This window comes from Zingiber officinale, chromosome 1B, assembly GCF_018446385.1.
Source record: "Zingiber officinale cultivar Zhangliang chromosome 1B, Zo_v1.1, whole genome shotgun sequence".
In the NCBI taxonomy this organism is placed as follows: Eukaryota; Viridiplantae; Streptophyta; class Magnoliopsida; order Zingiberales; family Zingiberaceae; genus Zingiber; species Zingiber officinale.
Window position 1 is genome coordinate 79,596,802 of NC_055986.1, and position 13,889 is coordinate 79,610,690.

The 13,889-nt window shown below is 40.3% G+C and overlaps 1 protein-coding gene across 1 annotated transcript; it reads left to right on the forward strand.

Moving 5' to 3' along the window:
- Positions 1-2,110: 2,110 nt before the first annotated feature.
- On the forward strand, positions 2,111-3,805 carry LOC122039114. Its single transcript, XM_042599101.1, has one exon. It carries the CDS (start codon positions 2,111-2,113, stop codon positions 3,803-3,805), a length of 1,695 nt encoding a protein of 564 aa, XP_042455035.1.
- Positions 3,806-13,889: the final 10,084 nt, after the last annotated feature.

Here is a 13,889-nt window from a genome sequence, read left to right on the forward strand (position 1 = left end):
TTGTCACTAATTAATATGATAGCGGTGGAAAAAAATACCACTAATATTCGGATATTAGCAACGAAATATGCCAAAATCGTTGCTAATATATTCGTGTGGGATATGTTAGCGGCGAAAAGACTCTAATTCGCCGCTAAAACTGACCTAATTTCCCCACCGCCACCTGCGTTTCTCTCGCGCCACAACTCCTCTTTTCTCCGCGCGCACCTCTTCTCCGCCACCGTCTTTCTCCTCGCACCACACCTCCTCTTCTTCTCCGCGCGCACCTCTTCTCCGCCACCCTATCTTTCTCCGCGCGCACCTCTTCTCCTCCACCGTCTTTCTCCTCGCGCCACACCTCCTCTTCTTCTCCACGCGCATCTCTTCTCCGCCACCCTGTCTTTCTCCGCGCGCACCTCTTCTCTGCCACCCTCTTTCTCCCTGCGCCACACCTCCTCTTCTTCTCCGCGCGCACCTTTTCTCCGGCGACTCTAGCTATTCTAACGGAAGCCTCCTGCTCCCTTCTCCTGCGCCATCCTACGCCACACTTCTCTTCCAGCTACTCCAGCGCCTTCCCCTCATTGCCATAACATTACTTTCCAGCGGCCAGCACAGACCATCCACGCTACCACCTGCCCCTTGTCCATTTTATTGGTTACGGAAGCACATCTCAGCAGAGACCCTCCTATTTCTGGTGATTTGGTAACCGATTGACTACTCCCTCTAAAAATCTGCTACTTTTTAGTAAGGTATATTCACTCGCTTTTTAACATCAGAAATTACAAAATCTAGTTGTAGATTTGATTAATTGAAAATCTTTGTAGTGGTAAACCTGTGATGATTTTTTATTGGTGAATGTATATCCTTGTGTTGGTTAAATTAGGGCTGGTTATTTCTTAATATGATCATGTCGTTGCTACAGAAATTGATCTTTAGGGCTGTCAATTGTGTTTTTCATTTTTATTCATCTTTATATGCTTCTGTCTAGTTTAGTTCTTTAGTCATTGGTGATCTCTTGCCTACATCTTTGTTATCCCCATCCACTCCTCATGTTTGTGTCAAACCTTAGCTGGGTAATTAAAATGTATTATGATTTCAGAAAGTTTGGTAACTTTGTCTGTAGGTGATTATAGTAGCTATACCTAGTTTAGAATTGTAATATTTTTTTGGTAATATAGTCCTTTATAGTATGTAATGTTAGGCCTCATGTATATACAATTTCTTAGTCATCCAACCTATCCTTTTGTGATGCATTCTGGTCGTACTTGAGTTTTTTATTTGTTTAATATGACATTTCGGACTTCAAGTCTTCATGTTCACTTATGTCATTTTGTCTTAGGTGGTGATACATTTTAACTCTTTTTGCCTTCGGAATTCAAATCAGGTTATACATATGGATAAAAGTTGGATAATGATTGAGAATCGGATTGAGCCTGAATATATAAACGGGCTAAATAAGTTTTTACAGGTAGCAGAGAATTATATGATAAGTTTGAATTTATCTAAAATTCGTTGTCCATGCCGAAGGTGTGGAAATTTGTTTAAATATGAGTTGGATTATGTTCGAGGACATCTTTATAGGTGGGGATTTGATAAATTATACAAAGTTTGGAACTTTCACGGAGAAGCTACTACATCATCTATCAATATAAATATTGTCAATGAAGAGGAACATGATTATGGTTTTGAAGAAGATGATTTTGAAGCTATGTTTACTGATTTAAGAAATGCAGAAAATATCAATACCAGTGGACCTCAATTAGATGATATTAATGCAGATGACATTAGAGGAAGCTATACCTCAATGTTTGAAGAAGCACAAAAAGAGTTGTATCACACTTGTACTAATTTTTCTGCATTCAGTTTTTTGGTCAAGTTAATGCATGTGAAGGTGTTAAATGGGTGGAGCAATAAATCATTTGATATGTTACTTCAGTTATTGCAAGAGGCATTTCCAAAACCGAATGAGATTCCAAACTCTCATTATGAAGCAAAAAAAATGTTAAAAGAGTTAGAATTAACATATGAGAAGATACATGCATGTAAGAATGATTGTATATTATTTTGGGGTGAGCATGAGAATAAAGATATATGTCCAGTGTGCAAGGAGCCCAGATACAAGTATGATGGGATGAATAAGAAAAAGAATGCTCAGAAAATTCTTCAATATTTTCCTTTGAAGGCCAGACTTAAGCGATTGTTTATTGCCAAACATACAGCAAAAGATATGAGATGGCATAAAGAAAAGAGGGTTGAAACAGATGGTGTATTAAGACATCCAGCAGATAGTAAATCATGGAAAGAATTTGACACTTCGCATGAAATATTTGCTAGTGATCCACGAAATATTCATTTAGGGTTGGCTACTGATGGTTTTAATCCATTTGGAAACATGTCAAATGCTTATAGTATGTGGCCTGTTATACTTGTGAATTATAATTTACCACCATGGAAAATGATGAAGCCATCATATTTGATAATGTCTCTTTTAATTCCTGGTCCTAAATCACCTGGGAAAGAGATAGATGTGTACTTACGACCTTTGATCAATGAACTGAAGGAGCTATGGGATGATGGGGTGGAAGCATATGTTGCATCGACTAAACAAGTATTTCAATTGCACGCTGCTGTGATGTGGACCATTCATGACTTTCCAGCATATGGAACAGTATCTGGATGGAGCACAAAGGGTTATAAAGCATGTCCAGTATGTCTTAATGAAACTAAATCTCAAAGATTACGGAGTAAAATATGCTATACATGCCACCGTCGATTTTTGAATGCGCAACACCCATGGCGTAGAAATAAGAATTTCAATGGAAAGGTTGAACAAGAAGGACCACCAGGAAGACTTAATGGTTATGAGATTTTAGCACAGTTAAATGCATTACCCCAAGTGACATTCAGTAAGGATCCTACATTAAGTAAAAAGCGGCAGCGATCTTTGGATGAAACAAATTGGGTAAAAAAGTCTATATTTTTTGAGTTAAAGTATTGGCCAGATTTAAAGTTGAGACACAATTTAGATGTTATGCACATCGAAAAAAACATATGCGATGCTTTGGTTGGCACATTATTTAATATAGATGGAAAGTCAAAAGATACATTTAAAGCAAGGTTAGACTTGCAGGATATGGGAATTAGAAGTGAATTACATTTAAAGAAAGTTGGAGACAAATTTAGTAAACCATATGCAAGTTACACATTGACATTAGAAGAAAGATATGAATTTTGTCAATTTTTAAAATCCGTAAAGTTTCCTGATGGATATGCTGCTAATATATCTAGAAATGTGAATGCAAATGATGGAAAGTTACATGGACTAAAATCACATGATTATCATGTCTTGTTGCAAAGAATACTTCCAGTGGCTATACGAAAATTCTTTCCAAAAGACATATGTGGCACACTAATTGAGTTATGTGATTTTTTCAAAAAGATAACTGCAAGATCTTTACACTTAGTGGACTTATGTAAAATGGAGGAGGAAATAGTGATCATATTATGTAAGATGGAACAAATATTTCCTCCAGCATTTTTTGACATTATGGTTCATTTGGCAGTTCATTTACCCCGTGAAGCCATGCTAGCTGGACCTGTTTCTTCACGATGGATGTATCCCTTTGAACGATATTTGGGCAGACTAAAAAAGTATGTTCGTAATAAAGCAAGGCCTGAAGGATCTATTGCAGAAGGGTATATTGTAAATGAGGCATTGACTTTCAGTTCCTTATATATGAGTCAAATTGAGACAAGATTTAGTAGGCCAGAACAAAACCAAGATGTTCAACCAGTAACATGCAATTTAAGTGTTTTCTCACAATAAACAAGAGTATTTGGCAATCAACATAATCTGAAATTGCCTTTGACTTTGTATAAGAAGGCACATTGGTATATTCTCAATAATTGTAAGGAAGTTGACCAATATAGGAAGTAAGTTTTTACATTATATAATTTTATTGTTTATATTTCATTATACAATTATAAAATAATTATTTGTTTCTGCAGTGAACATCTACAACTTTTGTCACATAAAGTTCATTCAAATCAACTTCTCCAATACCATGAGCGAGATTTTCCACAATGGTTTAGGGATAGAATGATACAGTTAAAGAATTTAACAAATTCAGAAATCACAAACGAGTTATATTATTTAGCAATGGGACCTGATGTTGAAGTTCAACTGTATGATGCTTGCATTGTTAATGGTATTCGATACCATACAATATCTCGTGATGCTCGCAGAACTACTCAGAATAGCGGGGTTAGCGTACCATCATCTGATGATGGTGACAATTTAGATTTTTTTGGAGTGTTGAAGGATGTTGTTCAACTATTTTACTCTTTCAGATATAAAGTACAATTATTTTGGTGTGAATGGTTCCAATGTAATCCAAAAAAAAAAATCAATAGTTGAAGAGTTTGGTCTGTTATCTATTGACACTTCTAAAACATGGTACGCTGATGACCCATTCATTTTGGCCAACCAAGCAAACCAAGTTTATTATTTAAATGATATAAAGCGTGGAGGTCATTGGAAGGTAGTGCAAAAGGTTCAACACCGAGAAATATATGAAGTAACTGAAGTTGATGAAGTATCAGAAGATATTGAATCCAGAAATAATTTCAATATTGAGACTAACCATGATAATTCTTCTAATGAAGCAACTTTAGTAGTTGGTGAAGAATTAGAGATATCCCAACTTTGTAGATTAGATGTTGAGCATCAACATATAAATATGTCAAATGCACAAGTGGAGCTAGCTAGGGATGCTCAAAGTTTTCTTAATGATGACGATGAAGATACTGAAATTGATGGTGACACAGATGATCAATTATCTCTTTCAGATGATAGTGGTGATTAATTTTTATGAACATGGTAAATATGTTTTTAATTCATTACTTGTAGATATCTGTATATGTTGATGCATATTTTTTGATCTATATATGATGAATATGTAACAGCCTTGTCGCCAAAGAGGATTGAACATTTACCAGTTTTGGAGACACCTATAGCTGATAGTTCTTCCAGTGGTTAGTTGTTTTGTATTTAATTTATAAAAATTTTATTTAGAACATTTACCAGTTTAACACTATTCCATTTACAGGTCGACCGCTACGTAGGGAGACACGAGGCACACATTCTGATCGGCTACGACGCCAGATCAGTGATCGGGGTAGATTGCCCATTACTTTCCGTCAGAGCGATGGGCATCCCATTGGCCCTAATGCAGCTTCATTTATGACCGAGTTAGGCCTCTCGGTAAAGAAGTTTGCTCCATTACAAGCTAAGAGTTGGAAACACATCCCCGCTGAGAATAAAAGGATGATATACGATCGAATATCAGTAAGTATAAGTAATTCAACATATTTATAACCACTCCTTTATTACTAACCATGTGCAAAATAAATTTATTTTTTCAGGCTGCTTTTGATATAAGTTTTCAGGAGGGCTCATCGTCGGTCATGAAGAAGACCGACCGATTGATGAGTGCACGATATAGAGACAATAGATCTAAAATGCATAACCATTATAAAAAGCTATCGCACCTGCCTCCTGCTGAGCGCCGACAGCATATTCCGATTGAGTTCTGTGAGACTCAAGATGATTGGAACTACATGTGTGATCTGTTTGAATCTGAAGCATTTTAGGTAACTCATTTTATAACAAATGTCTTCTTTATATAAAATTTTAATTATTTGTTCCATAACTATTGTTTTGTTTATACAAAATTTTGTGTTGTAGAAAAGATCTACAATAAATGTCGAAAATCGAGGAAAACTCCCATATAACCATCGCGGAGGTTCTAAATCATTCATCCAGTATAGTTACGACGGTGTAAGTGTTAATTTTATAGTTATCTTATATTGTTTGTTGATTAAAATATTAAGACATTATTTTTTTTAGACCGATCAGTCACAAAGAAAAAATCGGATTACTGTCTTTAATGAACCTCATTATAGCTCAAAGAAAGGTTGGATTGGGGACACGGCAAAAACTGCATATGTATGTTATGGCCTTATTCAGTGAATTTGTTCTTAACTTTACATAATTATTTTTTACAATATTTTTAATATGTTTGTTTTTTCTAGGATGATATGGTGAGACTACGTGATGAATGTATTCTATCACAAAATCCAGAAGATGTCATCGATGTAGTCCAAATTGCAGGTACAGTTTGTGATCAGGTCCGTGAGAATATTATTTAATAACCGCCGATACAATTTCCATTTTTTCAAAATATATATGACATGTTGTCTCGATATTTTTATATGAAATGTTGTCCATCTTCTTTCAATACTTCTTGCAAAACATACTTGTCTCGATATTTCTATCAACTGCTATTACACGTCAATGAAGATTGAGTTGATGTATTAAACTTGTTTGCTTTCTTAACAAGTTTATTTATAAGTATTCAATTAAGGTTTTATGAAGCTTAAGTTGTTTTTTTTATTAATCTTAATTAGAGAGCATTGCTCGTGTAATTTAGTTGAAGGTATGGCAAATGGCTTAAGTTCAGATCAAGGTTGGTATGGCAACTTGCTAAGGTTTGTATCGAACTGCAGTCCCACCAACTTCTGCCACAGTGCAACCGCCACCGCCGCCTTTGATCCACATTGGTGCCGACCAAGCCCACCCATATGTAGCCGGAATGGGGTATCATGTAGTGCAGCAGCACCATCTTTCCTAGTCCCCTGCAACAATAGCTAACTATGGGTATCAATTTGCTACTACTGATAATACCCGTCCTCAAATTTACTACTCTCAGGCCACTCCATCAATTGCTTCTCCTAGCCAACCTGTGAATTCTATGGCTCCAGCTGATCCAAAGTCATCATGAACTTGATCAAAAAGAAGAAATCTGAGGTGAATTATAGTAAACCCCTGTGCTTAGATAGTCTAGTTACTTCTGCGTTATGTACATGTAGCTAAATAAGCCTATTAGCATATCGTCGATGATGTACCTATGCTATTTGAATAAGTGAAAGATTTAGAACAGGTCCTTGTGTTGGAGACAATCAATCTGTAGCCGGAGATTTTACGGGGTATTAGCTGAATTTAAATATACTGAATTTAAATTCACTTATCTGTTAAAATGACCTGAGCTGATAATCTCAGGCTGCCAGCAGGGGCTGGTTTTCTGACCACGGAGTGGTTAAGAGAGCAGAGTGTCAAAGCAGCAAAGTCCGCGCGGACTGAAGGTCGACCGGGCCGAGCAGGTGGTCGACCGGGCGAGCAACAAAACAAGCTGATCGTGCGAGTAGTGAGACCAACTGAGCGTACCGAGGGCGGACGACCGAGCGAGCGAAGATGCTGATTGGGCGAACGAAGGGGCCGACCGAGCAGCGAGGTCGGGTAGGCAAAATGGTCGGTCGAGCGAACAGCGAGACAAGCCGAACAGGTGAAGAGGCTGACCGAGGCCTGCGAATGACACAGTTTCCTTGAAACAGATTCGTCCACCTCCGGCTGTGCTTCGAGGCTTACTCGGGTCGTCTGTTTCCCAGGATACAACGGCGAAACCGCAATCTCCACCTAGCACTGGTGGTTGCGGCGAACTGAGAAATACCCGAATGCTATCACCAGGGTTCTGTCGAGAGGAAGAAAGAAACGACAGAGAAGAAGAAGAGGGAAAAGAAGGTGGATGGAAAGATTATTTAATCTTTCTTTTCCTTATCTCTTTTCCTCTCATGCTCAAGGCCTTTTATAGGATGCCTTGCATGAGGTTACTTTTCCATTTGCTAAAGAAACGTCATATGCATTATATTAATATGCGTTTCTTATTTAAGCGTTAATGAAAAAAGAATAATCCAAGTGGCAAAATGTCGGTTAATTTATTTGGGTGTGCATAGGTCGTGCTCGCACACAAGCAAACTTGGTTCAATGCAATCCGGGCCCTAGATTTGCACCCTCCCTATGCAGCCACACACAAGAGCAAGCTTCCACTCATTTATTTGTTCACAACACACATGTTTGTGAAACAATATAAACCAACCATCAAGCCTTGAAACTTCCAATATGGGACTAAAATCTTCTTCACAATGGAGCTTCTTTCTTCTTCACTCTCTTCTCCATTCACTCATTTTCAACAATCCCCCACATGAATGGAGATAGAGTAAGTGATAACATCCAGCAGTTGAGTCAAGTATAGGATAGGTAGGTTTTACCCTTTGAACCCTCCCTTGTGAAGATTTGGTTGCTTACTGGCTGATAGTAGACACGATGTCTTTGAACTATACTGTCGTTTGTGTAAGCAGTGACAAATCTCACCCAAGACTCTCCCTGATACAACTCAGTTCTCATAAGTGTGTTCGTTCTTGGCCATGAACACGCCTGGTTCTGTGAGAAGCTCTAAGAATTGTGCCTCCAATTCTCTTCGAAGCGGCCTCACTTCTTTCTCACATAGGTGATCCCTCAAGAGTTGTCATATACTCTTCTTGATCATTAAAAGCCCATCAGCTTACCCTGGTCTAGTCACTGTTTCATTAGGGTACTCCCCCACAGTGTGTCTAGTCAGTGCAGATTAGTTGTCCCTTTGAACCTAGTTCTTGGGATCTCCAATCAGCATAGGTTGGGTGTCCTCTGCATGACAACGACATCAAGCCCATTCCTCGTGATGAGCTTGCAACTAACTCTCAATTTAACCCTTTGGTTAGCGGATCTGCTAGGTTATCCTTTGACTTCACATAGTCAATAGTGATAACTCCCGTTGAGAGTAGTTGTCTAATGGTATTATGTCTACGACGTATATGTCTAGACTTACCATTGTAAAGATGGCTCTGTGCCCGACCAATTGCTGATTGACTATCGCAATGTATACAAATTGCCGGCACAGGTTTCGACCATCTCGGAATATCTTCTAAGAATTGTCGTAGTCATTCAGCCTCTTCACCACATTTGTCAAGAGCTACAAACTCAGATTCCATCGTGGATCTGGTTATTACAGTTTGCTTAGAAGATTTCCAGGAAATGGCTGCACCTGCTAGAGTGAAGATATATCCACTCGTAGACTTAGAGTCTTTTATATCAGATATCCAACTTGCATCGTTGTATCCTTCGATCACAGCGGGATATCTTGAATAGTGCAATCCATATTCACGAGTATACCTCAAGTACCTCAATACTCTTGTTATCCCTTTCCAGTGCTCAACACCGGGATTACTCGTGTATCTACTCAGTTTGCTTACTGCGTAGGCTAAGTCTGGTCGTGTACAACTCATTAAGTACATCAGACTTCCGATCACTCGAGAGTATTCTAGCTGAGAGATACTTTCACCTCGATTTTTCGATAGATGTTGGCTCGTATCTATCGGCGTTCGTGCCAACGCAGTATCTCCTTTGGTAAATTTCTCAAGAATCTTGTCCACGTAATGGGACTGACTAAGAACAAGTCCTTCTGTCGTTCTAAGAATTTTGATTCCCAGAATCACATCAGCTAGGCCCATGTCTTTCATGTCAAATCTTGAGTTCAACATATCTTTTGTGGATTTGATTATCTTATCATTACTCCCAATGATAAGTATGTCATCTACATAGAGGCACAAGATGACATAGTCACTCTCTGTGGCTCTCATGTAGACACATTTATCACATTCATTGATCTTGAATCCACATTCCTTCATGGCATTATCAAATTTCTCATGCCACTGCTTTGGCGCTTGTTTCAAGCCATATAATGACTTCACCAATCTACATACCTTGTTTTTCTGTCCTGGCACAGAAAACCCCTCAGGTTGGTCCATGTAGATTTCCTCTTCTAAATCCCCGTTTAGAAAAGCTGTCTTTACATCCATTTGATGTATTTTGAGATTCCATAGAGCGGCTATAGCCAACAATACTCTAATGGAAGTTATTCTCGATACCGGAGAGTATGTATCGAAGTAATCAAGGCCTTCTCGTTGTCGGTATCCTTTGATTACCAATCTGGCCTTGTATTTATCGATCGTGCCATCTGACTTCATTTTCTTCTTGAAAATCCACTTGCAACCTAGTGGTTTACTTCCCGGAGGAAGATCCACAAGTTCCCAAGTGTGATTTTGCAAGATAGATTCTATCTCAGATGCAATTGCCTCTTTCCAGTGAAGTCCATCAAAAGAGTCTACAGCTTCTGAGTAACTTCGGGGCTCACTGTCCAACATGAAAGTGATAAAATCCGATCCATAGGATTTTTCTACCCGAGCTCTTTTGCTCCGTCTAGGCTCAACCTCCACGGGTTCCTCATCATCATCATCTTCTTCGCCTTGTGTTTCGTTTGCCCGTTTTGAGGAGCTAGCATCCTCTCGGGTCTTATACGGAAACACATGCTCGAAGAAAGAGGCATTTCTCGATTCGATTATCGAGTTTCTGTGTATCTCCGGTACGTGTGACTCATACACACAAAATCGATAAGCACTGCTGTTATGTGCATATCCAATAAATATGCAATCAACAGTCTTTGGTCCTATCTTAATCCTTTTTGGATCAGGTACCAACACTTTGGCAAGACACCCCCACATTCGTAAATATTTGTAGGACGGTTGTCTTCCATTCCACAACTCATAAGGGCTCTTATCTATTTTCTTCCGGGGCACCTTATTTAAAAGGTAATTAGCTGTTAACACAGCTTCCCCCCACATGGACTCTGGCAATCCAGAGCTTAATAGAAGAGCGTTCATCATCTCCTTAAGAGTTCGATTCTTTCGCTCAGCAACCCCGTTTTGTTGAGGAGTATAAGGAGCTGTTGTTTCATGTCTGATCCCATGTTCAGCACACAACTCAGCGAACGGTGACACATATTCACCACCTCGGTCACTTCGAACCACCTTAATCTTTCTATTAAGCTGATTTTCAACCTCATTCTTATAGAGAGCAAATTTCTCTATAGCTTCATCCTTACTTTTGAGAAGATACATATAACAATATTTTGTGTTATCATCTACAAAAGTGATGAAGTATTTATTACCACCACGTGTTGGCGTACCTTTTAGGTCGCACACATCAGTGTGGATTAGGTCAAGTGGTTCATTACTTCTTTCAATATGTTGAAAGGATGACCTTGTCATTTTCACTTCAACACAAATCTCACACTTGTGTTTTGGGTTAAGGTGGAATGAAGGTATGCTTTGCATGTTTATTAATCTACGCAACACATCGTAGTTAACATGTCCTAGTCTACCATGCCACAAACACGAAGACTCAAGCATATAAGTGGAAGAGCTTTCAGTTTTATTTATCTTGGGCCTAATGGCCATTACATTGAGCTTAAATAGCCCATCAGATACATAGCATCTTCCTACAAACATCCCATTTTTGGACAATACAACTCTGTCCGACTCAAAAACAATGCGAAAGCCATGCTTGCTCAGAAGTGATCCGGACACTAGATTCTTACGAATCTCCGGAATATACAGCACATTGTTCAGAGTGAGGTCCTTGCCCGAGGTCATCTTCAGCACCACCTTTCCTTGGCCCGTGATGTCCGAGGTTGCTGAGTTCCCCATGAACAGTTTGTCTCCAGTGACTTCTTCGAAGTTGTGGAGCAGCTCCTTGTTGCAGCAGACATGTCGAGTGGCTCCAGTATCGATCCACCATTGCCGCGGGTTTGAACCGATCAAGTTTAGCTCGGAGACCACAGCGCAGAGGTCGTCCATTTCTGGTCCCTCGTTCAGGTTGGCCTCTTGCTTCTTCTTCGACTTTCTGCACTCCGAAGATTTGTGACCCACTTTGTCACAGTTGAAGCACTTCCCAGAGAACTTCTTCTTGCTGATGCCTCCTCTGGGTCCCATCTTAGAAGACTTGGGGTTCTTCCGTTTCGAGCTTTGACCGTACTCGACCACGTTGGCTTTCACAGTAGCCTGAGAGAACAGCTTTCTCTCTGAACTCTTGTCGTCTTCTTCGATGCGAAGTCGAACAATGAGTTCCTCCACATTCATCTCCTTCCGCTTGTGCTTCAGGTAGTTCTTGAAGTCCTTCCAGCCAGGAGACAGCTTTTCAATGATAGCAGCCACCTGGAAGGTTTCACTCAGAACCACCCCTTCTGAGTGAATCTCGTGCAAGATCACCTGAAGCTCCTGGGACTTGGCTGATCATCGTCTTGGAGTTAACCATCTTGTAGTCTAGGAATCATCCCACGATGAACTTCTTTGCCCCTGCATCCTCCGTCTTGTATTTCTTGTCCAGGGACTCCCACGGTTCCTTAGCCGTACTCTTCATGCTATACACAGCATACAGCGAGTCGGCAAGGCGGTTGAGGATGTAGTTTTGGCAAAGGAACTCGGAATGAGTCCATGCCTCCACTGCATCGATGGTTTATGCATCAGCATCCTCGCGCTTGGGAGGGTCCTCGGTCAAGAACCGAGCCAGATTGAGTGTGGTCAGGTAGAAGAGCATCTTCTGCTGCCACCTCTTGAAGTTCAGTCCACTGAACTTATCTGGCTTTTCCCCATGATTGATTGGTACAGTTCCAATCGGGACGGAGGGGGCCTTTATTTGTTGAGTTTGTTGCACCTCAACATTCTGTTCTGTGGCCATCTCAACAGAAACGAGTCTGTTTCAAGATTGTTGGAGACAATCAATCTGTAGCCGGAGATTTTACGGGGTATTAGCTGAATTTAAATATACTGAATTTAAATTCACTTATCTGTTAAAATGACCTGAGCTGATAATCTCAGGCTGCCAGCAGGGGCTGGTTTTCTGACCACGGAGTGGTTAAGTGAGCAGAGTGTCAAAGCAGCAAAGTCCGCGCGGACTGAAGGTCGACCGGGCCGAGCAGGTGGTCGACCGGGCGAGCAACAAAACAGGCTGATCGTGCGAGTAGTGAGACCAACCGAGCGTACCGAGGGCGGACGACCGAGCGAGCGAAGATGCTGACTGGGTGAACGAAGGGGCCGACCGAGCAGCGAGGTCGGGTAGGCAGAATGGCCGGTCGAGCGAACAGCGAGACAAGCCGAACAGGTGAAGAGGCTGACCGAGGCCTGCGAATGACGCAGTTTCCTTGAAACAGATTCGTCCACCTCCGGCTGTGCTTCGAGGCTTACTCGGGTCGTCTGTTTCCCAGGATACAACGGCGAAACCGCAATCTCCACCTAGCACTGGTGGTTGCGGCGAACTGAGAAATACCCGAATGCTATCACCAGGGTTCTGTCGAGAGGAAGAAAGAAACGACAGAGAAGAAGAAGAGGGAAAAGAAGGTGGATGGAAAGATTATTTAATCTTTCTTTTCCTTATCTCTTTTCCTCTCATGCTCAAGGCCTTTTATAGGATGCCTTGCATGAGGTTACTTTTCCATTTGCTAAAGAAACGTCATATGCATTATATTAATATGCGTTTCTTATTTAAGCGTTAATGAAAAAAGAATAATCCAAGTGGCAAAATGTCGGTTAATTTATTTGGGTGTGCATAGGTCGTGCTCGCACACAAGCAAACTTGGTTCAGTGCAATCCGGGCCCTAGATTTGCACCCTCCCTATGCAGCCACACACAAGAGCAAGCTTCCACTCATTTATTTGTTCACAACACACATGCTTGTGAAACAATATAAACCAACCATCAAGCCTTGAAACTTCCAATATGGGACTAAAATCTTCTTCACAATGGAGCTTCTTTCTTCTTCACTCTCTTCTCCATTCACTCATTTTCAACACCTTGTTCTTGGGTCATCTATGTCATGAGTCATAGGGTCTAGAGTTACAATAAACTGTGTATCATCTTTGTTATTCTCATCTGTCATGAGTCCTTGTTTTATGATGATCTTGTTTTTCACTTGGTATCTTGTACTTTTTTCTTCACTGTGAATTGTATCGTATCTCTGTGTGTGAATTTAGGAGCTCCATTGATGACATATCGATAGGTGAATGTGAATCCTCTATCAAAAAGCATGAATGAGCTGTCCATCTCAGGAAGTAAATGTTTGGATGTGTTTTACACTCATTGTC

What these genes read in the sequence shown, in the direction of transcription:
- LOC122039114 (XM_042599101.1), top strand. Translation starts at nt 2,111, where the DNA reads ATGAATAAGAAAAAGAATGCTCAGAAAATTCTTCAATATTTTCCTTTG.